This window comes from Somniosus microcephalus, unplaced genomic scaffold (genome assembly GCF_052327205.1).
Source record: "Somniosus microcephalus isolate GS21.2 unplaced genomic scaffold, FLI_Smic_1.0 unresolved_chr1, whole genome shotgun sequence".
NCBI classification, from domain to species: domain Eukaryota; kingdom Metazoa; phylum Chordata; class Chondrichthyes; order Squaliformes; family Somniosidae; genus Somniosus; species Somniosus microcephalus.
Window position 1 is genome coordinate 47,478,460 of NW_028225179.1, and position 27,552 is coordinate 47,506,011.

The window sequence follows — 27,552 nt, forward strand, 5'->3', positions numbered from 1 at the left end:
AGACTCCAAGGGTTAAGTTACGAGGAGAGATTACACAAACTAGGGTTGTATTCCCTGGAATTTAGAAGGTTAAGGGGTGATCTGATCGAAGTTTTCAAGATATTAAAGGGAACAGATAGGGTAGAGACAGAGAAACTATTTCCGCTGGTCGGGGAGTCCAGGACTCGGGGGCAGAGTCTAAAAATTAGAGCCAGACCTTTCAGGACTGAAGTTAGGAAACACTTCTACACACAAAGGGTGGGAGAAGTTTGGAACTCTCTTCCACAAACGGCAACTGATGCTTCGGGTCAATTGTTAATTTTAAATTTGAGATTGATAAGATTTCTGTTAACCAAAGGTATTAAGGGATATGGGGCAAAGGCGGGTATATGGAGTTAGGTCACAGGTCAGCCATGATCTCACTGAATGACACAACAGGCTCAAGGGGCTAAATACCCTACTCCTGTTCCTACGTTCTGTCAAGCCCTCTAAGAATATTGTGCATTTCAATGAGATCATCTCTCATTCTTCTAAACTTAAGAATATAGGCCCATTCTACTCACTCTCTCCTCATAGGGCAAATCCGCTCATCCCAGGAATCAATCTAGTGAACCGTGTCCATTATATCTCCCGCACTTCTGCCCTCACCCCTGCCCCTTCCTCCCTCCCGGAACCACGATAGGGTTCCCCTTGTCCTCACCTTTCACCCCACCAGCCTCCACATTCAACGAATCATCCTCCACCATTTTCGCCACCTCCAGCGTGATCCCACCACCAAACGCATCTTCCCCTCCCCTCCCCTTTCAGCATTCCGTAGAAGACCGCTCCCTCCGCGACACCCTAGGCCACTCCTTCGCCCGGCACCTTCCCGTGCAAGCGCAGGAGATGCAACACCTGCCCTTATACCTCCCCCCTTCCCACTGTCCAGGGCCCCAAACACCCCTTCCAGGTGAAACAGCGATTTACTTGTACTTCGCGCAATCTAGTATACTGTATTCGCTGCTCACGATGTGGTCTCCTCTACATTGGGGAGACCAAACGCAGATTGGGTGACCGCTTTGCGGAACACCTCCGTTCAGTCCGTAAGGGTGACCCCGAGCTTCCGGTCACCTGTCACTTTATTTCACCGCTCCATTCCCACTCGGACCTCACCGTCCTCGGGCTCTTGCATTGTTCCACGGAAGCTCAGCGTAAACTCGAGGAACAGCACCTCACCTTTCGATCAGGCACTTTACAGCCCTCTGGACTCAACATAGAGTTCAACAATTTCAGATCATAACCTCGGCCCCTATCACATATATATACATTTTTAATTTTTTTATCCACACTTTTGTTTGGCCTTTTTTCTTCCCTCTCTTCAGCTGTCCTTCATTCTGCCAGCGCAATTCACACCCCATCTAGAGCCATCCTTTGTTCCTTAACCTGCCCCATTACCACCTCCTCTCGCCTTGAATATCTCTTCATGTCTCTCAATGTCTGTTAATCTCTCCATCTCTCCTGCCTTCTATCCTATCACTGACCTTCCCTTTTGTTCTTTCATCCCCGCCCCCTTTTCCCAACCCCTAAACTGCTTCACAATCTGTTCCATTTCCTGCTTTTTTCCCAGTTCTTATGATGGGTCATCGACCTGAAACGTTAACTCTGTTTCTCTCTCCACGGATGCTGCCCTAGCCTGCTGAGTTTTTCCAGCGTTTTCTGTTGTTATAGTGAACCTTCGTTGCACCGCCTCCAAGGCAAGTATATCCTTCCTTAGATAAGGAGGCCAGAACTGTGCACAGCACTCCAGGTGTGATCTCACCAAAGCCCTATATAATTGCAGCAAGACTACCTCACTATTATACTCCAACCCTCCAGCCACCCTAGAAAGGCTGGTTGTACTTAAAGTAGATAAGTCACCAGGACCGGATGGAAATGCATCCTAGGATAGTGAGGGAAGTAATGGTGGAAATTGCAGAGGTACTGGCCATAACCTTCCAATCCTCCTTGGATACGGGGCTGGTCGAATTGAAAATGTTACACACTTGTTCAAAAAAGGGTGCAAGGATAAAACCAGCAACTACAGGCCGGTCAGTTTAACCTCGGTAGTCGGGAAGCTTTCAGAAACGATAATCCTGGACAAAATTAACAGTCGCTTGGACAAGTATGGATTAATTAAGGAAAGCCAGCATGGATTTGTTAAAGGCAAATCGTGTTTAACTAACTTGATTGAGTTTTTTGATGAGGTAACAGAGAGGGTTGATGAGGGTAATGCGGTTGACGTGGTGTGCATGGACTTCTAAAAGGCGTTTTATAAAGTGCCACATAATAGGCTTGCCAGCAAAGTTGAAGCCCGTGGAATAAAAGGGACAGTGGCAGCATGGATACGGAATTGGCTAAGGGACAGGAAACAGAGAGTAGTGGTGAACGGCTGTTTTTCGGACTGGAAGGAGGGTACACAGTGGTGTTCCCCAGGGGTCGGTACTAGGACCACTGCTTTTCTTGATGTATATTAATGACTTAGACTTGGGTGTACAGGGCACAATTTCAAAATTTGCAGATGACACAAAACTTGGCAGTATAGTGAACAGTGAGGATAGTGATAGACTTCAAGAAGACACAGACAGCCTAGTGGAATGAGCGGACACGTGGCAAATGAAATTTAACGCAGAAAATTGCGAAGTGATACATTTTGGTAGGAAGAACGAGGAGAGGCGATATAAACTAAAGGGTACAATTCTAAAGTGGGTGCATGACCAGAGAGACCTGGGGGTATATGTGCACAAATCGTCAAAGGTGGCAGGGCAGGTTGAGAAAGCGGTTAAAAAAGCATACGGGATACTGGGCTTCATAAATAGAGGCAAAGAGTACAAAAGCAAGGAAGTTATGATGAACCTTTATAAAACACTGGTTCGGCCTCAACTGGGGTATTGCGTCCAATTCTGGGCACCGTACTTTAGGAAGGATGTGCAGGACTTAGAGAGGGTGCAGAGGAGATTAACCAGAATGGTTCCAGGGATGAGGAACTTCAGTTACGGGGATAGACTGGAAAAGCTGGGGTTGTTCTCCTCAGAGCAGAGAACATTCAGAGGGGATTTGATAGAGGTGTTCAAAACCATGAGGGGTCTGGACAGAGTACATAGAAACATAGAAGATAGGAGCAGGAGTAGGCCGTTAGGCCCCTCGAGCCTGCTCCGCCATTCAATGAGATCATGGCTGATCATCCAAACTCAGTACCCTGTCCCTGCTTTCTCCCCATATCCCTTGACCCCTTTAGCCTTAAGAAATATATCCAACTCCTTCTTAAATATATTTAATGAATTGGCCTCTACTGCCTTCTGTGGTAGAGAATTCCACAGGTTCACCACTCTCTGGGTGAAGAAATTCCTCCTCACTTCTGTCCTAAATGACTTACCCCTTATCCTTAGACAGTGACCCCTGGTTCTGGACTCCCCGACCATCGGGAACATCCTTCCTGCATCTAGTCTGTCTAGTCCTGACAGAATTTTATAAGTTTCAATGAGATCCCCTCTCATTCTTCTAAGCTCCAGCGAGTATAAGCCCAATTGACCCAATCTCTCCTCATACATCATTCCTGCCATCCCAGGTATCAGCCTGGTGAATCTTCGCTGAATTCCTTCCATGGCAAGAACATTCTTCCTCAGATAAGGTGACCAAAACTGCACACAATACTCAAGGTGTGGTCTCACCAAGGCCCTGTACAACTGCAGCAAGACATCCTTGTTCCTGTACTCAAACCCTCTCACTACAAAGGCCAACATACCATTTGCCTTCTTAACCGCCTGCTGCACCTGCATGCTTACCTTCAGCGACTGGTGCACAAGGACACCCAGGTCTCGTTGCACTTCCCCTTCTCCCAATCTATTGCCATTCAGATAATAATCTGCCTTCCTGTTTTTGACACTAAAGTGGATAACCTCGCATGTATCCACGTTCTATTGCATCTGCCATGCTTCTGCCCAATCACCAAACCTGTCCAAATCATCCTGGAGTTTCTTGGCATCCTCCTCACAACACACATGCCGACCCAGCTTTGTGTTGTCTGCAAACTTGGAGATATTACATCTAGTTCCCTTGTCCAGATCATTTATATATATTGTGAATAGCTGGGGTCCAAGGACCGATCCCTGCGGTACCCCACTAGTCACTGCCTGCCACTCGGAAAAAGACCCGTTTATTCCAACTCTTTGCTTTCTGTCTGCCAACCAGTTCTCTATCCAAGTCAATACCTTGCCCCCAATCCCATGTGCCCTAACTTTACACGCTAATCTCTTATGCGGGACCTTTTGAAAGTCCAAATACACCACATCCACTGGTTCTCCATTATCTATTTTACCAGTTACATCCTCAAAAAATTCCAGATTAGTCAAGCACGGTTTACCTTTTGTAAATCCATGTTGACTTTGTCCGATCCTGTCACTGTTTTCCAAGTGCTCTGCTATTACATCTTTTATAATGGACTCTAGCATTTTCCCCACTACCGATGTCAGGCTTACCGGTCTGTAATTCCCCGTTTTCTCTCTACCACCCTTTTTGAATAGTGGGGTAACATTAGCTACCCGCCAATCCATGGGTGCTGTTCCAGATTCCATCGAATGTTGGAAGATGACCAGCAAAGCATCTACTATTTCTAGGGCCACTTCCTTAAGTACCCTAGGATGTAGATTATCAGGCCCTGGGGATTTATCGGCCTTCAATCCCATAAATTTCCCTAACACCACTTCCCTACAAATACTGATTTCTTTCAGTTCCTCCCTTTCATCAGACCCTATGTTCCCCGACATCTCTGGGAGGTTATTTGTGTCCTCCTTTGTGAAGACAGAACCAAAATATGTATTTAATTGGTCTGCCATTTCTTTGTTCCCCCTTATAAATTCCCCTGATTCTGACTGCAAGGGACCTACGCTTGACTTCACCAATCTTTTTCTCTTCACATATCTATAAAAGCTTTTACAGTCAGTTTTTATGTTCCCTGCAAGCTTACTCTCATATTCTATTTTCCCCTTCTTAATTAATCCCTTTGTCCTCCTTTGTTGAATCCTAAACTGCTCCCAATCCTCAGGTTTACTGCTTTTTCTGGCCAATTTATATGTCCTCTCCTTGGATCTTATGCTATCCCTAATTTCCCTTGTTAGCCACGGTTGAGTCACCTTTTTTTAAAAATTTTTATGCCAAACTGGGATGAACAAATCCTGTAGTTCATCCATGCGGTCTTTGAATGTTTGCCATTGCCTATCCACCGTCAACCCTTTGAGTGACATTCCCCAATCAATCCTACCCAACTCGCGCCTCATACCATCGTAGTTTCCTTTATTTAAATTCAGGACCCTAGTCTCTGAGTCAACTACTTCACTCTCCATCTTAATGAAGAATTCTATCATATTATGATCGCTCTGACCCAAGGGGCCTCGTACAACAAGATTGCTAATTAATCCTTTCTCATTACATAATACCCAGTCTAAGATGGCCTGATCTCTGGTTGGCTCCTCGACATATTGGTCCAGGAAACCGTCCCGTAAACACTCCAGGAATTCCTCCTCCACAGTATTGTTACTAATTTGGTTAGCCCAATCTATATGTAGATTAAAGTCACCCATGATGACTGCTGTGCCCTTATTGCACACTTCTCTAGTTTCCCTTTTAATGCCATCCCCAACCTCCGCATTACTGTTTGGAGGTCTATATACCACTCCCACTAATGTTTTCTGCCCCTTGGTATTTCTCAGTTCTACCCATAGATTCCACATCATCAGAGCTAATATCCTTCCTTACAATTGTTAATCCCCTCTTTAACCAGCAATGCTACCCCACCCCCCTTTCCTTTTTGCCTATCTTTCCTGAATATTGAATACCCCTGGATGTTGAGTTCCCAACCTTGGCCACCCTGGAGCCATGTTTCCGTAATCCCAATCAAATCATAATCGTTTACCTCTATTTGCGCAGCTAATTCATCCACCTTATTACGAATGCTCCTCGCATTAAGACAAAAAGCCTTCAGGCTTGTTTTTTTAACGCTCTTAGACCTATTAGAATTATTATTTACTGTGGGCATGTTTGATTTAAACCATTGATTTCTCTGACTGCCACTTTTGTTTTTCTCCTTCCTATCTTTTGCTTTTATCCTTGTTTCCCTTTCCTCTGTCTCCCTGCTCAGGTTCCCAACCCCCTGCCATTTTAGTTCAAACCCTCCCCCAGAGCACTAGCAAACACTCCCCCTAGGACGTTGGTCCCGGTCCTGCCCAGGTGCAGACCGTCCAGTTTGTACTGGTCCCACCTCCCCCAGAACCGGTTCCAATGCCCCCGGAATTTGAATCCCTCCCCCTTGCACCATTCCTCTAGCCACGTATTCATCTGAAATATCCTTCTATTTCTACTCTGACTAGTACGTGGCACTGGTAGCAATCCTGAGATTACTACCTTTGAGATCCTATTTTTAAATTTACCACCTAACTCCCTATATTCAGCTTTTAGGACCTCGTCCCGTTTTTTATCTATATCGTTGGTACCTATATGCACCACGACAACTGGCTGTTCACCCTCCCCTTCCAAAATATTCTGCAGCCGCTCTGAGACATCCTTGACCCTTGCACCAGGGAGGCAACACACCATCCTGGAGTCTCGTTTGCGGCCGCAGAAACGCCTATCTATTCCTCTTACAATAGAATCCCCTATTACTATAGATCTACCCCTCTTTTTCCTCCCGTCCTGTGCAGCAGAACCACCCCTGGTGCCAGGAAGTTGGCTGCTGCTGCCTTCCCCTGGTAAGCCATCCCCCTCATCAGTATCCAAAGTGGTATATCTGTTTCAGAGGGTGATGTCCACAGGGGACTCCTGCACTACCTGCCTGCGCCTACTACTCTGTCTGTTGGTCACCCCTTCCCTTTCTGCCTGTGCAACCTTTGCCTGCGGTGTGACCAACTGCTTAAACATGATATCCACGACGTCCTCAGCATTGCAATTGGTCCAGTATGTCTCCAATCGCAGCTCCAGCGCCGCAATGCGGTCTGCCAGTAGCTGCAGCTGGACACACTTCCTGCACACGAGTTCCCATTGGCGGAAGGGTCGAGAACCAGAGGACACAGATTTAAGGTGATTGGCAGAAATTGGCAAAGGCGACATGAGGAAAAACTTTTTTTACGCAGCGAGTGGTTAAGGTCCGGAATTCACTGCCTGAGAGGGTGGTGGAGGCAGATTCAATCATGGCTTTCAAAAGGGAATTGGATAAGTACCTGAAGGAAAAAAATTTGCAGGGCTGCAGGGAATGGGCGGGGGAGTGGGACTATCTGAAGTGCTCTTGCAGAGAGCTGGCACGGGCTCAACGGGCCGAATGGCCTCCTTCCGTGCTGTAACCATTCCAAGATTCTATAAAGGCCAACATCCTATTTGCCTTCCTAATTGCTTGCTGTCCCTGCATGTTAGCTTTCTGTGATTCGTCTACAAGGACACCCAAATCCCTCTGCATACCAACATTTGCTTGTCCCTCACCTCTTAAAAAAATGTTCTGCTTTTCTATTCTTCCTAACAAAGTGGACAATTTTGCATTTCCCCACAGGGCAGGAAGATTAGGCAATGCTGAAGCATAAATAAAAAAATATATAAAAGGGGTGGTTGCTGGAAGGGCACAGAATTCAACGGGGTGTTGTCAGCTTTCAACTTCACTTGTTGGCGTGCATGAATCCAATGGTAAACTGTCTTGCCTTGGCCGCATTACTGCTGTTAAGTGCATGTTTAATTCTTGTCAATATTAATTACCATATGCTTAATAAATCTGTGAATTTCTACCTGCAACGCTGTGAACCGTATTAATTTGACTGACTTTCCCTGTGGCAGACAGCAGGGAAACTCGTCTGTAATTACCGCAATCAAGACTTGTCATCTTTCTTGAAGATGGTCACAATTACGGCGTCTCTGAGATCCCCTGGCATGCTCTCCTCCTTCCAGATAAGAGAAATGAGTTCATGAATTCACGCCAGTAGTGCTTCTTCGCTATGCTTTAGTGTCTCGGCGGGGATTCCATCTGCTCCTGAGGCCTTGTTCTTCTTCAGTTGTCGGATGGCCTTTTCAACCTCATGCCGGGCTGGGGTTGTGCTGAGATGGTGACGGGTAGCATGCTGTGGGATGGAGTTGAGGGCACTCGCGTCGAAGACAGAGTCGCGGTTAAAGAGATCTTCGAAGTGCTCCTTCCAGCTGTGCATGGACCATGTACAGCAGGCACCTCAAAGCACTGGAGAGGTACCACCAACGCTGCCTCCGCAAGATCCTGCAAATCCATTGGCTGGATAGGCGCACCAACGTCAGTGTTCTTGCTCAGGCCAACATCCCCAGCATCAAAGCTATGACCACGCTCGATCAGCTCCGATGAACGGGTCACATTGTCCGCATGCCCGATACGAGACTCCCAAAACAAGCACTCTACTCGGAGCTCCGGCACGGCAAGAGAGCCCCAGGTGGGCAGAGGAAACGTTTCAAGGACACCCTCAAAGCCTCCTTGAAAAAGTGCAACATCCCCACCGACACCTGGGAATCCCTGGCCCAAGACCGCACAAAGTGGAGGAGAAGCATCCGGGAAGGTGCCGAACACCTCAAGTCTCTTCGCTGGGAGCAAGCGGAAGCCAAGCGCAAGCAGCGCAAGTCAACCCAAGCACCCCACCCATCCGCCCCTTCAACCACCGTCTGCCCCTCCGACAGTGCAGCACTCCCTCAGTACTGCCCCTCCGACAGCGCAGCGCTCCCTCAGTACTGATCCTCCAACAGCACAGCGCTCCCTCAGTACTGCCCCTCCGACAGTGCAGCACTCCCTCAGTACTACCCCTCCGACAGTGCGGCGCTCCAATACTGCCCCTCCGACAGTGCGGTGCTCCCTCAGTACTGCCCCTCCGACAGTGCGGCGCTCCCTCAGTACTGCCCCTCCGACAGTGCGGCGCTCCCTCAGTACTGCCCCACCGACAGTGCGGCACTCCCTCAATACTGCCCCTCCGACAGTGCAGCGCTCCCTCAGTACTGCCCCTCCAACAGTGCAGCGTTCCCTCAGTACGGCACTCCCTCAGTACTGAACCTCCGACAGCACAGCGCTCCCTCAGTACTGCCCCTCCGACAGTGCGGCGCTCCCTCAGTACCACCCGACAGTGCGGCGCTCCCTCAGTCCTGCCCCTCCGACAGTGCAGCATTCCCTCAGTACGGTACTCCCTCAGTACTGAACCTCCGACAGCGTAGCACTCCCTCAGTCCTGCCCCTCCAATAGTGCAGCGCTCCCTCAGTACTACCCCTCCAACAGCGTGGCACTCCCTCAGTACTGCCCCTCCAACAGTGCAGCGCTCCCTCAGTACTGTCCCTCCGACAGTGCGGCGCTCCCTCAGTGCCGCCCCTCCGACAGTGCAGCGTTCCCTCAGTACGGCCCCTCCGACAGTGCAGCGTTCCCTCAGTACGGCGCTCCCTCAGTACTGAACCTCCAACAGAGTAGCGCTCCCTCAGTACTGCCCCTCCAATAGTGCAGCACTCCCTCGGTGCTGGCAACCGGGCAGTGTTGGCCTGGATTATGGAGTGCGAGTCTTTGGAGTGGGCAGGACAATAAAACTCGGGTTGCGCGCGCACGGACTTCCTGTCCGTAAAGCTTACTTCCCGTTGTCAGGATTGTGTGTTTTGCTCGTGTTTCTTGGTCTGTGTTGAGCAACAGTTAAATTTCTACATCAACATTTCCTCCTTGGATTTTGCAATGTCAACCGTCACGGCGCAGTGGCAGCCTCCGGCCAGCTGGTAGCACTGTGGAGTGAGTTTCTCCCCCTTCTCCTGCATGGGGGTGGGGATAGGGTAACAATGAGCATGCTGAAAAGGCCTTTGTATAAATGTATATATATATTAATACTGAGTATACTTGTGTAGTGAAGTTATAATTACAGAACAAGCATTCAGTTTCTGATCATTCGGCACAGACAGACATTTAAAAAAGACAGCCATTATTGTAGGATGTGGAGGAGGGGTTCCCCGCTGGCCCCTCCCCTCCCCCTCGGTCACCCCCGCTGGCCCCTCCCCCCTCGGTCACTCCCGTTTGCTCCTCCCGCTTTGCCAGGCGCTGTTGAGGTGGACGAGCCTCCGGTAGTTGAGGATGAAGAGCAGCAGGTTGAGGGCGTAGGTGGTCACACAGACAAGGCAGAAGTCATGCAGGACGAACACCAGGATGTAGGCCAGGTACAGCGAGCCGGCCAGCGACACTACGGAGGAACTCACGAGGGCGATGGCTGCCATGGCACTCCCGGTCAAACCTGGGTGGGGAAAAGGAGGAGTCAGTAACGTGAATACAGCAGGAGGCAAACGCATGCACAGTGTACAGAGTCGCACACTGACTGGTGTCTCTCAGTCCTTCTCTCTCAGGGAGATATCTGTATACTAACTGGTATCTCCCAGTCCCCTCTCTATCTCAGGGAGATATCTGTACACTGACTGGTGTCTCTCAGTCCCACTCTCTCAGGGAGATATCTGTACACTGACTGATGTCTCTCAGTCCCACTCTCTCAGGGAGATATCTGTACACTGACTGGTGTCTCCCAGTCCCTCTCCCTCAGGGAGATATCTGTACACTGGCTGGTGTATCTCAGTCCCCTCTCCCTCAGGGAGATATCTGTACACTGACTGGTGTCTCTCACTCCCTCTCTCTCAGGGAGATATCTGTACACTGACTGGAGTCTCTCAGTCCTCTCTCTCTCAGGGTGATATCTGTACCTTGACTGCTGTCTCTCAGTCCCTCTCTCACAGGGTGATATCAGTACACTGACTGGTGTCTCTCAGTCCCCTCTCTCTCAGGGAGATATCTGTACACTGACAGGTGTCTCTCAGTCCCTCTCCCTCAGGGAGATATCTGTACACTGACTGGTGTCTCTCAGTCCCTCTCTCTCAGGGAGATATCTGTACACTGACTGGTGTCTCTCAGTCCGTCTCCCTGAGGGAGATATCTGTACACTGACTGGTGTCGCTCAGTCCCCCCTCTCTCTCAGGGAGATATCTGTACACTGACTGGTGTCTCTCAGTCCCTCTCTCTCAGGGAGATATCTGTACACTGACTGGTGTCTCTCAGTCCCTCTCCCTCAGGGAGATATCTGTACACTGACTGGTGTCTCTCAGTCCCTTCTCACCCAGGGAGATGTCTGTACACTGACTGGTGTCTCTCAGTCCACTCTCCCTCAGAGAGATATCTGTACACTGACTGGTGTCTCCCAGTCCCCTCCCTCTCAGTGAGATATCTGTACACTGACTGGTGTCTCAGTCCCCTCTCCCTCAGGGAGATATCTGTACACTGACTGGTGTCTCTCAGTCCCTCTCTCTCAGGGAGATATCTGTACACTGACTGGTGTCTCTCAGTCCCCTCTCTCAGGGAGATATCTGTACACTGACTGGTGTCTCTCAGTCCCTCTCTCTCAGGGAGATATCTGTACACTGACTGGTGTCTCTCAGTCCCTCTCTCTCAGGGAGATATCTGTACACTGACTGGTGTCTCTCAGCCCCTCTCCCTCAGGGAGATATCTGTACACTGACTGGTGTCTCTCAGCCCCTCTCTCTCAGGAAGATATCTACACTGGCTGGTGTCGCTCAGTCCCCCCTCTCTCTCAGGGAGATATCTGTACACTGACTGGTGTCTATCAGTCCCTCTCTCTCAGGGAGATATCTGTACACTGACTGGTGTCTCTCAGTCCCTCTCTCTCGGGGAGATATCTGTACCTTGACTGGTGTCTCTCAGTCCCTCTCTCTCAGGGAGATATCTATACACTGACTGGTGTCTCTCAGTCCCTCTCTCTCTGTGTGAGGCCGCCTCTCTCCCGCCTCCATGCGTAACGTAGAGAAGACGTTCCTTACTTAGCAGCAGCTGCAAGAGGTAGAACAGGAGTCCGTACACGCTGTTGGTTTGGTTCAAGATGCTGTCATGCCCCAGCAGGCCGCCCAGGATCCCAAAACCACGGCCCCACCTGCAACAGAGAGAACCGTCAGCTGAGGAGGAGGATCTATCGGGCAGTACGGCGCTTTGGGACGTCCTGACAAGTGCTGGAGAAATGGGAGTCCCACCACCAGCTTCTCCAGGGTTAACCGGGAGACGGTTCGGAAATGCCATCCGCGCCAGCGATGCCCTCATCCCGAGAACACGTATATATGTCAAAAATTATTAACGTTTCTCTCTCTCTCTCTCGTGCGCACGCACCTGGATCTGATCAGCCTTCACTAGACCAGCTAACCAGTCGGGGCGGCTCATTAACCAGGACCCGTTCTGTGTCGGTCCGCTTGATCTCCCTCCCCTCCCCCGGTGAAACATCTGGCGGCCAGAACATCTGCAGCCTGAATCTCGCACATGACGCCAACCCCTCACCCCACGAGACAGCTCTTCCCTCTCCAGACAACACGTAGGCAGGATTTTAATTTTAAACAAAGCATGACACCCCTCACACCACCCCCTCACCGCTGCCCCCTCCCCCAGCCAATATTTTGTCCGTACTGCGACGGGCAAAATCTAAAAATTGAGAAGAATTTATTTTGTGGTGCAACTGATGTATTCAAAGCAGCCCGGGACTTTAGACTCAACAGATTACCTGAGCAAACAGCACCACTGACCTCTGATCAAGGGGGACAGGGAGCAAGAGACAGCGCGAGAGAGACGGGGAGACAGAGGGGAGGGGGAGACGGAGGGGAGAGAGGGACGGAGAGGGAGGGGGAGGGAGAGGGAGGGAGGGGGGGAGGGAGAGAGGAGGGTGAGGGAGAGAGGAGGGGGAGGGAGAGAGAGGGGGAGAGAGGGACGGAGAGGGAGGGGGGAGAGGGAGGGTGGGGAGGGAGGGAGGGGGGGAGGGAGAGGGGAGGGGGAGGGAGAGGGGGAGGGAGGGGGGGAGGGAGGGAGGGGGGGAGGGAGAGAGGGGAGGGAGGGAGAGAGGGGAGGGAGGGAGAGAGGGGAGGGAGGGAGAGAGAGAGGGGGGAGGGAGAGAGGGGGTAGGGAGGGGGGGATGGAGGGAGAGAGGGGGAGGGAGAGAGGGGGAGGGAGAGAGGGGGAGGGAGAGGGACAGGAGATGGGTGAGACGGAGGGGGTGAGACGGAGGGAGAGGAGGGGGAGACGGAGGGAGAGGAGGGGGAGACGGAGGGGGAGGGGGGGGGAGAGGGGTGGGGAGAGGGAGGAAGAGAGGGGGCGAGTGTGGTTTCTGGCTCGGTGTCCAACCCCCTCTGGGACATTTTTACTACATCACAAGTACTGCGGAAAAAAATCCTTCCTGGTGCCCTTCACAATCCGGACTTTGTGCCCTGCTGTACTCCCAATTATTTCAACTGTCAGCCGTGGCTCAGTGGGTCTCGCTCTCTCCTCTCCGACTCAGGTCATGGGTTCGAGCCCCACATACACTCATAAACCAGGCCAACACCCCTTGTGCCAGTGCTGAGAGAGCGCTGCACTGTCAGAGGGGCAGTACTGAGGGAGTGCTGCACTGTCGGAGGGGCAGTACTGAGGGAGCGCTGCACTGTCGGAGGGGCAGTACTGAGGGAGCGCTGCACCATCGGAGGGGCAGTACTGAGGGAGCGCTGCACTGTGGGAGGGGCAGTACTGAGGGAGCGCCGCACTGTCGGAGGTGCAGTACTGAGGGAGCGCCGCACTGTGGGAGGGGCAGTACTGAGGGAGCGCCGCACTGTCAGAGGGGCAGTACTGAGGGAGTGCTGCACTGTCGGAGGGCCAGTACTGAGGGAGCACTGCACCATCGGAGGGGCAGTACTGAGGGAGCGCTGCACTGTGGGAGGGGCAGTACTGAGGGGGTGCTGCACTGTCGGAGGTGCAGTACTGAGGGAACGCTGCACTGTCGGAGGGGCAGTACTGAGGGAGTGCTGCACTGTCGGAGGTGCAGTACTGAGGGAGCGCCGCATTTCGGAGGGGCAGTACTGTCGTCTTTCGGATGAGACGATAAACCGAGGGCCGCATCTGCCCACTAAGGTGGGGTGCAAAGGATCCCACAGCCCCTATGGGAAGAGGAGCAGGGGGAGTTCTCCCCGGTGTACTGGGGCCAATATTCATCCTTCAACCAACATCATTAAAAAAACCAGATCATTGCATTGCTCTTTGTGGGAGCTTGCTGTGCGCCGATTGGCTGCCCAGTTCCCAAAATTACAATAGTGACTGCACTTCGAAAGTACTTCATTGGCTGTAAAGCGCTTCGGGACGTCCCAAGGTCATTGAAAGTCGTTATATAAATGCAAATTCTATCCTTATTAAGCCCACTTTGATTTTATGTTATGATTCACAGTTACGTAGTAAAACTTACAGCAAGTTTAGGAAGTAGAGGTGGCTGAGGCAGGTGGGGGGGGGAAATCTATGCAGTCCAGGCTCGTGAGCGGGGAGACGTGAAGTAGCCCCTCCACTGGTGGGAGTGTGGAATTACAGCGTGACACTGCCACAGGCAGTTTCCGTTAGAAATGAGGAGGCAGGAGGCTATAGTGTGACAGAAGCAAGGAAGCCAGGATCTGTAGAAATGTAGACAGAAGGTTTTTGATAAGTTACACAGAGCGCACAATTTAGGGGCACTGGTTAGGGTTGAGGGTTAGTGGTTAGAGTTAGCGGTTAGTTAGCGATTACGTAGAATTTCACAGGACAGAAACGGGCCATTCGGCCCAACAGGTGCACGCCGGAGTTTCTGCTCCACACGAGCCTCCTCGCAGCCCCTCTCCATCTCACCCCATCCACATATCGCTCTATTCCTTTCTCCCTCGTGTTTATCCAGCTTCCCCGTGAATTGCATCGCTGCTATTCGCCTCAACCGCTCCCTGTGGTTCCACGTTCTCACCGCTCTCTGGGTCAAGAAGTTTCAGCTTGACAGTTAGAACAGTAGAAATCACAATCGACATCGCCAATGCTACTGCTCGCAAATGTTCCCGGTAAGTTGCGCAGCGCTCCAGGGGTCTCGCGCAGCCAGAGAGCCGGCATTTAAACTGGAAAAAATGCGCAGGCGCGGACAAATTTGCGGGGAACATTGCTACTCACCGCCCTATATGGCGGTGCCAATCGTGGCTCAGTTGCTAGCACGGTCACCTCTGAGGTTATGGGTTCGATCACCATTCCAGAGACTCATGCACCATTATTCAGGCCGACACTTCCATTTACCTTTAGTGAGGGGAGCGCTGCACTGTCGGAGGGTCAGTACCGAGGGAGCGCTGCACTGTCGGAGGGTCAGTACCGAGGGAGCGCTGCACTGTCGGAGGGTCAGTACTGAGGGAGCGCCGCACTGTCGGAGGGGCAGTACTGAGGGAGCGCCGCACTGTCGGAGGGGCAGTACCGAGGGAGCGCTGCACTGTCGGAGGGGCAGTACTGAGGGAAAGCTGCACTGTCGGAGGGGCAGTACTGAGGGAGCGCTGCACTGTCGGAGGGGCAGTACTGAGGGAGCGCTGCACTGTCGGAGGGTCAGTACCGAGGGAGCGCTGCACTGTCGGAGGGGCAGTACTGAGGGAAAGCTGCACTGTCGGAGGGTCAGTACTGAGGGAGCGCTGCACTGTCGGAGGGGCAGTACTGAGGGAGCGCTGCACTGTCGGAGGGGCAGTACTGAGGGAGTGCGGCACTGTCGGAGGGTCAGTACTGAGGGAGCGCTGCACTGTCGGAGGGGCAGTACTGAGGGAGCGCCGCACTGTCGGAGGGGCAGTAATGAGGGAGCGCTGCACTGTCGGAGGGGCAGTACTGAGCGCTGCACTGTCGGAGGGGCAGTACTGAGGGAGCGCTGCACTGTCGGAGGGGCAATACTGAGGGAGCGCTGCACTGTCGGAGGGGCAGTACTGAGGGAGCGCTGCACTGTCTTTCAGATGCGATGTTAAACCGAGGCTCTGTCTGCTCTCTCAGGTGGACATAAAAGATCCCATGGCACTATTTAGAAGAAGAGCAGGGGGAGTTCTCCCCGGTGTCCTGCGGCCAATACCTATCCCTCAACCAAAATCTCAAAAACAGATTATCTGGTCATTATCACATTGCTGTGTGTGGGAGCTTGCTGTGTGCAAATTGGCTTCCGCATTTCCTACATTACAACAGTGACTATATTTCAAAAAGTACTTAATTGGCTGTAAAGTTCTTTGCGGACATCCCGAGGTTGCAAAAGACGCTTTATATAAATGCAAGTTCATTCTTGTATGATATATAGATTTGCAAAAGGTTATGTATTAAAAAAAACACTCTGGGATTTATCTTTTTTTAAATTCATTCAAGGGATGTGTGCGTCGCTGGCAACGCCAGCAGTTATTGCCCATCGCCTTGAGAAGGTGGTGGTGAGCCACCTTCTTGAACCGCTGCAGTCCGTGTGGTGAAGGTCCTCCCACAGTGCTGTTAGGGAGGGAGTTCCAGGATTTTGACCCAGCGACGATGAAGGAACGGCCGATATATTTCCAAGTCAGGATGGTGTGCGACTTGGAGGGGAATTTGGAGGTGGTGGTGTTCCCATGCGCCTGCTGCCCTTGTCCTTCTAGGTGGAAGAGGTCGCAGGTTTGAGAGGTGCTGCCGAAGAAGCCTTGGCGAGTTGCTGCAGTGCATCTTGTAGATGGTACACACTGCGGACACGGTACACCAGTGGCGGAGGGAGTGAATGTTTAAGGTGGTGGATGGGGTGCCGATCAAGCGGGCTCTGCTTTACCCTGGGCGGTGTCGAGCTTCTTGAGTGTTGTTGGAGCTGCACTCATCCAGGCAAGTGGAGAGTATTCCATCACACTCCTGACTTGTGCCCTGTAGATGGTGGAAAGTCTTTGGGGAGTCAGGAGGTGAGACACTTGCCGCAGAATACCCAGCCTCTGACCTGCTCTTGCTGCCACAGTATTTATGTGGCTGGTCCAGTTAAGTTTCTGGTCAATGGTGACCCCCAGGATGTTGACGGTGGGGTAAAGGGAATTAAAGGTTACGGGGAGCGGGCAGGAATTTGGACATGAGTCTAGGTTCGGATCGGTCATGGCCCTGTGGGTAGCGGAGCGGGCCCAGGGGCCGTGTAGCCTGATCCTGCTCCTATTTCGTGTGTCTAATTCTGTTAGATTCAGGAGATGGTTCCGTGATAGTGGATTGGCGGTTAGGATCAGATCAGCCATGATCTTATTGAATGGCGGAGCAGGCTCGAGGGGCCGATTGGCCTACTCCTGCTCCTATTTCTTATGTTCTTATGTTAGACTCTCGCTTGTTGGAGATGGTCATTGCCTGGCACTTGTGTGGCGCTATTGTCACTTGGAGCGGTGCTCGTTATGGTTAAAAAAAAAGAGCATTTTTACTTTTTATAGGTATAACTAAACTCCAGGATGTTACTGAATTAACAGTCTGATTTAAATCAAGCAAATGAGTCACTTCTGGCTAATTCACCTGTTGAACTCCCAACCCAGGTGGCCAAGGGGGCGGCACCTGGAGAAAGGCAACGTGGCTTAAGCTCCCTGGAATAGGATGGGGCGTGTGGCACGGTTCCGTCCAATCAGAAGACGGGCCTAGTTGATGGGCAGGCGCGCCGTCCAATCAACGCCCAGCGTTCGGGGAGAGGCGGTTGATGGGCAGGAACGCGGACCAATCAGAGCGCGAAGGCGGGCGTCGCTGGTCAGGAGATCGGCGCCGTCCAATCAGCGTCCGCGGATGCTGGTGGGGCGGGGGAGGCGGTTGACGGGCAGGCGCGACGACCAATCAGCGCCCGCAGATACGGGAGAGGCGGTTGATGGGCAAGCGCGCTGACCAATCAGCAGCGCCGTCTCCCCTCCAAGCCGAGTTTTAATGGTGGCGGTCTCCCACCGCCGCTTACCGGGAGGTGAAGACTTTGGAGCAGCTGATGGAGTCGCTGAAGTCGCACATGGCCCGGTAGGCCGCGTCCCGCTCCTTCGACGTCTCGACGTGGTAGGCGTAGAGCGACAGCGTGATGCCCAGGCCGCAGGCCAGCCAGCGGGCGGACGTTTCCCACCTCGGTGCCGCTTCCGCCATCTTGCCCAGCGAGGAGTTGAATGGATGAAGCCATCGCCTTGGACTCCATGCGTCAACACCGACGTGCATTCCTATTGGCCCAGGGGCGTGGCACGTCGGGGCAATGGCCCCTGTAGTTTTAACCCCCCTGACATAGCATTACACAGGATTACAGAGCATTGCAGAGGATTATATGGCATTGCAGAGGATTGTATGGCATTACATAACATTGCACAGGATTGTATGGCATAACATTGCATAGGATCGTATGGCATTACATAGCATTGCATAGGATTATATAGCATTGCATAGGATTATATGGCATTACATAACATTACACAGGATTACATAGCATTGCAGAGGATGATATGGCATTACATGGCTTTGCATAGGATTATATGGCATTACATAACATTGCATAGGATTATATAGCATTGCATAGGATTATATGGCATTACATAACATTACACAGGATTACATAGCATTGCAGAGGATGATATGGCATTACATGGCTTTGCATAGGATTATATGGCATTACATAACATTGCATAGGATTAGTTCGAGCAAGACTTCTTCGCTGCACAGGATCTCCAACCAACGCTATACACCAGATACATCGACGACATTTTCTTCCTATGGACCCACAGCGAAGAATCACTGAAAAGACTACACGATAACATCAACAAGTTCCATCCCACCATCAAACTCACCATGGACTACTCCTCAGCATCGGTTTCATTCTTGGACACACGAATCTCCATCAAAGACGGACACCTCAGCACTTCACTCTACCGCAAGCCCACGGACAACCTCACGATGCTCCACTTCTCCAGCTTCCACCCTAACCACGTTAAAGAAGCTATCCCCTATCACAGAAATCACAGAAACCCCACAGTGCAGATAGAGGCCATTTCGGCCCATCGAGCCTGCACCGACACATATCCCACCCGATCCCCGTAACCCCTACACCAACACATATCCCACTCTATCCCCGTAACCCCACGTATTTAATCCCCCTAACACTAAGGGTCAATTTATCATAGCCAATCAACCTAACCCGCACATCTGCGAATACACAGGATCTGCTCAGACGAGGAGGAACGCAATGGACACCTACAGACGCTGAAAGACGCCCTCGTAAGAACGGGATATGATGCTCGACTCGTCGATCGACAGTTCCGACGGGCCACAGTGAAAAATCACATAGACCTCCTCAGAAGACAAACACGGGACACAACCAGCAGAGTACCCTTCGTCATCCAGTACTTCCCCGGAGCGGAGAAACTACGCCATGTTCTTCGCAGCCTTCAACATGTCATCGATGATGACGAATACCTCGCTAAGGCCATCCCCACGCCTCCACTACTCGCCTTCAAACAGCCGCCTAACCTCAAACAGACCATCGTTCGCAGCAAATTACCCAGCTTTCAGGAGAACAGCGACCACGACACCACACAACCCTGCCACGGCAACCTCTGCAAGACATGCCAGATCATCAACACAGGTACCATCATCACACGTGAGGACACCACCCACCAGGTACATGGTACATACTCATGTGACTTGGCCAATGTTGTCTACCTCATACGTTCAGCAGTCAAGGACATTCAGCCTCCGATCTTCGGGTAAGCATTCTCCAAGGCAGCCTTCGAGACACACGACAACGCAAAATCGTAGAGCAGAAACTGATAGCCAAGTTCCGCACCCATGAGGATGGCCTCAACCGGGATCTTGGGTTCATGTCACGCTACATGTAACCCCACCTGACGTAGGGTCATCCAGACTCGAGTCGTCGCTGGCTTGTGTTCTCTCTACACAGATGCGGCTGGACCTGCTGTGATTTCCAGCAAAAAAAAATGTTTTTTGTCTGTTTTTTTGTTTTTCAGACAGACCCCAGCATCTGCAACATTTGACCCCTTGTGACCCCACCTCATTGTTCTTTGATGTAATGTTTTCCTGACTGACCTGTTTGGACACCATTCACACCTTTGATTGCTGTGATTATCTCTCTACCAAGGTTATTCTTTGACTATATAAGCTGTGTCTTTATGCATTTCTCCACTTCACCTGACGAAGTAGCAGCGCTCCGAAAGCTTGTGATTTCAAATAAAGCTGTTGGACTATAACCTGGTGTTGTGTGACTTCTTACATTTGTCCACCCCAGTCCAACACCGGCATCTCCACACCAGGATTATATAGCATTGCATAGGATTATATGGTATATAACATTGCATAGGATTATATAGCATTGTATAGGATTATGGCATTACGTGGCATTGCATAGGATTATATGGCATTACATAGCATTACATAGGATTGTGGAACACCTCCATTCAGTCCGTAAGGATGACCCGAGTTTCCGGTCGCCTGTCATTTTAATTCACCGCTCCATTCCCACTCGGACCTCACCGTCCTTGGCCTCTTGCATTGTTCCACGGAAGCTCAACGTAAACTCGAGGAACAGCACCTCATCTTCCGATTAGGCACTTTACAGCCTTCCGGACTCAATATCGAGTTCAACAATTTCAGATCATAACCTCGGCCCCTATTACATTTTTACTTATATTTTTTATCCACCCTTTTGTTTTGGTTTTTCCCTCCCCCCCCCCCCTTTCCTTTTTTTCTCTCTCCCACATGGCAGCTGTCTCTCATTCTGCCAGACCATTTCACACCTAATCTAGAGCCGTCTTTTGTCTCCACTAGTCCCATCACCATCTCGTCTGGTTTTGAATACCTCTTAATGTCTCTCCACTTCTTTTGTTCTCTCCCAGCCCTGCCTTTCGATCTATTTCATTTCCTTTCCCGTTTTGAAAAAGGGTTAGACCCGAAACGTCGACTCTAATTTCTCTCCACAGATGTTGCCTGGCCTGCTGAGTTTTTCCGGCATTTTCTGTTGTTATTTCGGATTTCCAGCATCTGCAGTATTTTGCTATCATTACATTGGCATTACGTGGCATTGCATAGAATTATACGGCATTACATGGCATTGCATAGGATTATACGGCATTACATAGCATTGCATAGGATTATACAGCATTGCATAGGATTACATGGGATTACACAAGATTACATGGGATTATACGGCATTACAAAGGATTAAACAGCAATACAGAGGATTACATAGGATTACGAAGCATTACATAGGATTACATAGCATTGCATAGGATTACAGAGGATCACAGAGCATTACAGAGGATCACAGAGCATTACAGAGGATCACAGAGCATTACAGAGAATCAGAGATGTAAAGGAATAGCCATATTTCAGAAAGATACATCATCCTATGAACAGAATTCTGATTTTATTAAAACATGAAAACTGGGTTTAAAAATCTAAAAGCCTCAACGACACAAGCTGTAAACAGAATACAGGCTTCTGAGATAAGATGAAGTGTTAACACAAGCTGTAAACACCATACAAGCTTTTGAAATGGGAATTGGTTGTTTAACCTGAGACAATGGCTCTATTGAAGCAGCAGGTTGGAGGTTCCTCTATGTCTGAACATTGGAAGAAACACAATAGCAATGCCCAAGTTAAGTGTTAAAAACTAACACTTAGAACAGAAACACAGAACATTAAAAAAAACATGTGCCTTTGAAAAAACATCAAGTAAAAGAAATACCTGCCGTAAAATAGTTTTATGTTAAACTTAGAACAAGGAGACAGAAGTCTGCTTACAACCAATTGAAGTAAATAGGGAAAAAATCAAGTACTCGGTTGAAGTGTTTTTGATTTACATATTGTAAAAGGTACAAACAGAAGACTTTGTAAATATTACCTTAATAGATGCACCAAGCAATCACATTGTTTATGTGTTGAACTTGGAACACCACGGAGACAGGAGTCTGTAATACAACCAGTTAAAGTGTTCTAAGTGTAAAAAGATACAAACAGGAGACTTTGATAAGAATGGCATCAAATAGATATATCAGTCATAACCATTTTTATAATAAAATTTGAATACCGAAAGGTAGAGACAGGATTCTGCAAGTTAACAGCTGAACTGACAGTAAGATTAGAAAGAAGTTAACAGAAAGAATGATGAGATAATTAGCTTACATCAGCAGAAAACTTCAAAGGATATACCACCACAAAAAGGGTATAAAATATGGAATTTTCAGATAGAAAGTCAGAAGTCACTGGAAGGGGCAAGCGATTCTCAACTTCAGAGGCAGGCTCTGTAAGTTTTTAACTCTTTGAGTCTCAGGGATCAAAAGGTACTCTTATTTGATTTTGGTGGATATCCTGGATTAAGAAAGAAGTAGAAATGTAAAAATGTAACAAAGTTAAGATTTGAGAATAAGGATCTCTTGAGAAAAATGATTGTAAGCTATTTGTATTTTGAACTGTTAATGTTGCGATTGAATCACCAGCTGTTAACTACATGTCAGTTCTTTAATGAATCTATATAGTTTTAGAATTGTCTCACAGAGTATTTCTGTATCAAACTTGCGAACTCAATCTCTGTACACTCTTTGGTGAGGAGTTACAGAATTCTGGGGGAGTATTCCGGACCCTCATAATATCCAGAAGGTTACAGCCTAGTTAAACTTATTAATAGTGCTATCGGGAGGATGGTAACATCTTCAAGTCGTTCCTTTCCTTTCGAGAGAGATAGCCTGGACCTTTAGACCCAATTAAGCGTCTTATAGAATTCGGCTATCTCTAACTTTAGTTGAAGGTGAACGTCTGGGGAATACGCCTGATCCGGTGTAGCCCGAAAAGTGCTAAGACTAGTAATTATCCCTTCAACATTGTCTGGAAATGGTAGCATATTGGTTATGTTACTGGACTAATAATCTGGGGAAATTAGTTCTAATCTCACCACGGCAGCTGAGAAATTTAAATTCAGTTAATTAAATAAATCTAGAATAAAAAGCTAGTATCAGTAATGGTAACCATGAAACTATCGGATTGTCATAAAAACCCATCTGGTTCACTAATGAACTTTAGGAAAGGAAATCTGCCGTCCTTACGTGGTCTGGCCTATACGTGACAGCAATGTGGTTGACTCTTAACTGCCCTCTGAAATGGCCTAGTTGTAGCAAACCACTATGAAAAACAATAATAAGAATAAAACCGGACGGGCCACCCGGCATCAACCTCGGGACCAGCTATGTACACGACAACGGCACACCTAGCCCAGTCAACCCTGCAAAGTCCTCCTCACCAACATCCGGGGACTTGTGCCAAAATTGGGAGAGCTGTCCCACAGACTAGTCAAGCAACAGCCTGACATAGTCATACTCACAGAATCATACCTTTCAGCCAATGTCCCAAACTCCTCCATCACCATCCCTGGGTATGTCCTGTCCCACCGGCAGGACAGACCCACCAGGGGTGGTGGCACAGTGGTATACAGTCGGGAAGGAGTGGCCCTGGGAGTCCTCAACATTGACTCTGGACCCCATGAAGTCTCTGGCTTCAGGTCAAGCATGGGCAAGGAAACCTCCTGCTCATTATCACCTACCGCCCTCCCTCAGCTGATGAATCAGTACTCCTCCATGTTGAAGAAGCACTAAGAGTAGCAAGGGCACAGGATGTACTCTGGGTGGGGGACTTCAAAGTCCATCACCAAGAGTGGCTCGGTAGCACCACTACTGGCCAAGTCTTGAAGGACATAGCTACCAGTCTGGGCCTGCGACAGGTGGTGAGAGAACCAACATGAGGGGCTTGACCTCGTCCTCACCAATCTACCTGTCGCAGATGCATCTGTCCATGACAGTATTAGTAGCAGTGACCACTGCACAGTCATTGCGGAGACGAAGTCCTGTCTTCACACTGAGGACACCCTCCATCATGTTGTGTGGCACTACCACCGTGCTAAATGGGATAGATTCAGAACAGATCTAGCAGCTCAAAACTGGGCATCCATGAGGCACTGTGGGCCATCAGCAGCAACAGAATTGTATTCCACCACAATCTGTAACCTCATGGCCCGGCATATCCCTCACTCTACCATTACCATCAAGCCAGGGGACCAATCCTGGTTCAATAAGGAGTGTAGAAGAGCATGCCAGGAGCAGCACCAGGCGTACCTAAAAATGAGGTGCCAACCTGGGGAAGCTGGAACACAGGACTACATGCATGCTAAAAAATGGAAGCAGCATGCTATAGACAGGGCTAAGCGATCCCACAATCAACGGATCAGATCAAAGCTCTGCAGTCCTGCCACATCCAGTCGTGAATGGTGGTGGACCATTAAACAACTAACGGGAGGAGGAGGTTCCGTGAATATCCCCATCCTCAATGATGGTGAGCGCAAAAGACAAGGCTGAAGCGTTTGCAACCATTTGCAGCCAGAAGTGCCGACTGGATGATCCACATCGGCCTCCTCCTGAGGTCCCCACCATGTGAGAGGCACAGAGTCAGGGAGAGGAGGATAAAAGGAGCGCGGAGAGGAGGCCTGGGACCGGAGCTGAGCGGCGGACCTGCAAGAGGCACAGAGTCGGTGAGAGGAACTCAACACAGGACGTCAGAATTCAGAAGTGACATCGCCACAAGGGAGCTGATTGGTGAGTAGCTGGTGAGTGCTTTTTGTTAAGCTTTTAAGTTTATTTCTGTCAAGGTAGTTCATAGTATCTATATCTATAAAAGAGCTCTTCTGTCTGTCTGTCCTTCCGTCTGTCTGTCTGTATGTACTCTATACACTCAAAAGTTATAGAGCGTACCTACACATGTGTTATATCAAAAGAAAGCTTATGATTCTGGAATGGTCATAAGGGTATTTACTTTTTGGTCAGACAAAAATAGTTCAGACGGTATCCAAAAAACGTTCAAAATTCCGCTCATTATCCGCTCATTAGCATTGAGTGACGTGAAGGTTGACCAATCGTACAGTCGAGCAACCTGACGGTTGACCAATCGCTGCATCACGGGGGCGGGTTCATTGCGTGTGCGGGCGGGCCATCCTAGAGTTGAGTGACGTGACGATTGAACAATCCTACAGTTCAGTGACCTGACGGTTGACCAATCGGTGCATGTGTGGGCGGGCCTAATCCTTCTGAGCTGAGGTGAATGGCCACCATCTTGATTCCTAACTCTTCATTTCTTTTTCCCACTTTCTGCGTGTTTATTTTCAAATCTAGATTTCCAGCAAAAAAAAAGTTGCTTTTAAAACACAAATTGTTTTTAAAAAAAGTTAATTAATTTGTAAATCTTTTCTCTAACCTCATTAATTTTCCTACCTTTCACCGTTTTTCCAGGCCTCGAAGCCTCGGCCTCTGTTGCCCAGCCACGCCCGAGCTAGGCACCTCCCGTCCTGCTCAACAAGCGGCCCGCGATCGCCGCCATCTTTCTAAAGGCTGTCCGGGGGGGCCTGAGCCGAGCGGCGCCACCGCTGCCATCTTTGTAAAGGCTGGTGGGGCGGAACTGAGGCAGCGGCAGGACAACGCAATCTGCTTGGAAGTTGCTCGAACTTCATTCGCGCTCGCGCTGCAGCCTCAGTGCAACCGCCAACAACAACAAGCCCCGGAGGCACGCGCACGGCGCACGCGCACGTCCACCCAGGGCCGCTGACCCCGCCCCCGTGTTCAGTCGCGTCCCAAGAGCCCGGTCGGGCCTGAAGCGCTAGGCCGTGATTGGCCGGCCGGAGGAAGAAATGCGCTCCTGCTTTGATGGCTGTGAGCAGGGCAGCCTTTTCCGCCGCAGCCCCTCCTCCTCCTCACGCAGGGGGGACTCGGGGCTGCTGTCCGCCCGCTGCAGGCAGTGTCGCCGCCCCGGGGCTCCCGGGCTCCGAGCGGGAGGTCAGGCCCAGGGCTCCGCTCTACCCGCCGCCCTCCTCCTTACCTGACCTCGGAGCACCGCGCCATCAGACGGCCGGCTGCAAACATGCTGCGAGTAGTTGGCGGCGGCGGTGAGTCTCCCCCCAGTCTCTCTCTCTCTCTCTTCTCCCCCAGTCTCTCTCTCTTCTCCCCCAGTCTCTCTCTCTCTCTCCCCCAGTCTCTCTCTCTCTCTCTCCCCCCAGTCTCTCTCTCTCTCTCTCCCCAGTCTCTCTCTCTCTCTCATTCCCCCAGTCTCTCTCTCTCTCTCCCCCCGTCTCTCTCTCTCTCTCTCTCCCAGTCTCTCTCTCCCCCCAGTCTCTCTCTCTCTCCCCCCAGTCTCTCTCTCTCTCTCTCTCCCCCAGTCTCTCTCTCTCTCTCTCCCCCAGTCTCTCTCTCTCTCTCTCTCCCCCAGTCTCTCTCTCTCTCTCTCTCCCCCAGTCTCTCTCTCTCTCCCCCAGTCTCTCTCTCTCTCTCTCCCCCAGTCTCTCTCTCTCTCTCCCCCAGTCTCTCGCTCTCTCTTCCCCAGTCTCTCGCTCTCTCTCCCCCAGTCTCTCGCTCTCTCTCCCCCAGTCTCTCGCTCTCTCTCCCCTAGTCTCTCGCTCTCTCTCCCCAGTCTCTCGCTCTCTTTCCCCCAGTCTCTCGCTCTCTCTCCCCCAGTCTCTCGCTCTCTCTCCCCCAGTCTCTCGCTCTCTCTCCCCCCCCAGTCTCTCGCTCTCTCTCCCAGTCTCTCTCTCTCTCTCTCCTCCAGTCTCTCGCTCTCTCTCCCCCCCAGTCTCTCTCTCTCTCTCCCCCGGTCTCTCTCTCTCTCTCTCTCCCCCGTCTCTCTCTCTCTCTCTCCCCCCCCCAGTCTCTCTCTCTCTCTCTCTCCCCCCCAGTCTCTCGCTCTCTCTTCTCCCCAGTCGCTCTCTCTCTTCCCCCCAGTCGCTCTCTCTCTTCCCCCAGTCGCTCTCTCTTCCCCCCAGTCGCTCTCTCTCTTCCCCCCAGTCGCTCTCTCTCTTCCCCCCAGTCGCTCTCTCTCTTCCCCCCAGTCACTCTCTCTCTTCCCCCCAGTCACTCTTTCTCTTCCCCCAGTCGCTCTCTCTCTTCCCCGAGTCACTCTCTCTTCCCCCCAGTCGCTCTCTTCCCCCAGTCGCTTTCTCTCTTACCCCCAGTCGCTCTCTCTCTTCCCCCCGTCGCTCTCTCTCTTCCCCCCAGTCGCTCTCTCTCTTCCCCCCAGTCGCTCTCTCTCTTCCCCCCAGTCGCTCTCTCTCTTCCCCCCAGTCGTTCTCTCTCTCTCTTCCAACAACAACATGCCCTCAAAAAACCCTCGGTACCGCCAGGCACTTCAGCAAGTATATTATATGGAAGCATGGCACTGCAGCTCAGTCCCGTGAATTGCACATCCTGTGCAATGTGGGAAATCCTGGACGCTTCTCGTGGCCTGGTCAACCACGTGTGCAGGAAGTGTCGCCAGCTACAGCAGCTTGAGCTCCGGGTTTCGGAGCTTGAGCGGCGGCTGGAGTCACTGCGGTGCATCCGCGAGGCTGAGAGCTACGTGGATAGCATGTTCCTGGAGGTGGTCACCCCACAATTTAGGAGTGTGCAGGCAGAGAGGGAATGGGTGACCGCCAGACAGAAGAGGAGGACCAGGCAGGTAATGCAGGAGTCCCCTGAGTGCATCCCGCTCGCTAACCAGTATTCTGTTCTGGATACTGGCGAGGGCAATGCTTCCTCTGGGGACTGCAGCCAGAGCCAAGGCCATGGCACCACGAGTGGCTCAGCTGCACAGGGGTGGAGGAAGAAGAGTGGAAGAGCAATAGTGGTAGGGGATTTGATAGTTAGGGGAAGAGACAGGCGTTTCTGCGGTCGCAGACGTGACTCCAGCAGACCAAACGCAGATTGGGTGACCGCTTTGCGGAACACCTCCGTTCAGTC

General features: G+C 50.8%; 1 protein-coding gene and 1 long non-coding RNA gene across 2 annotated transcripts in view; one reads left to right on the forward strand and one right to left on the reverse strand.

The window, feature by feature from the left end:
- The window catches only part of LOC147094906 (uncharacterized), a 54,505-nt gene extending 34,504 nt beyond the window's left edge, over positions 1-20,001 (forward strand). The window contains exon 2 of the long non-coding RNA XR_015074760.1: positions 19,762-20,001. This is a non-coding gene — a long non-coding RNA (uncharacterized LOC147094906). The remainder of the gene's footprint in view (positions 1-19,761) is intronic.
- On the reverse strand, positions 9,810-17,941 carry LOC147094907 (vitamin K epoxide reductase complex subunit 1-like protein 1). The gene is made up of 3 exons (XM_085974530.1): positions 17,721-17,941; positions 11,821-11,930; positions 9,810-10,235 (listed from the first exon to the last, which is right to left on the reverse strand). The coding sequence occupies exons 1-3, from the start codon at positions 17,894-17,896 to the stop codon at positions 10,012-10,014; spliced, it is 510 nt and encodes a 169-aa protein (XP_085830656.1). The 5' UTR covers positions 17,897-17,941; the 3' UTR covers positions 9,810-10,011.
- Positions 20,002-27,552: the final 7,551 nt, after the last annotated feature.

Excerpts from the sequence above, each read along its gene's own strand:
- LOC147094907 (XM_085974530.1), bottom strand. The coding sequence starts at position 17,896 with ATGGCGGAAGCGGCACCGAGGTGGGAAACGTCCGCCCGCTGGCTGGCC. Across the intron at positions 11,931-17,720 it reads TCCAAAGTCTTCACCTCCCG|GTGGGGCCGTGGTTTTGGGA; the intron begins GTAAGCGGCGGT and ends TCTCTGTTGCAG. Across the intron at positions 10,236-11,820 it reads CCTCTTGCAGCTGCTGCTAA|GTTTGACCGGGAGTGCCATG; the intron begins GTAAGGAACGTC and ends TTCCCCACCCAG.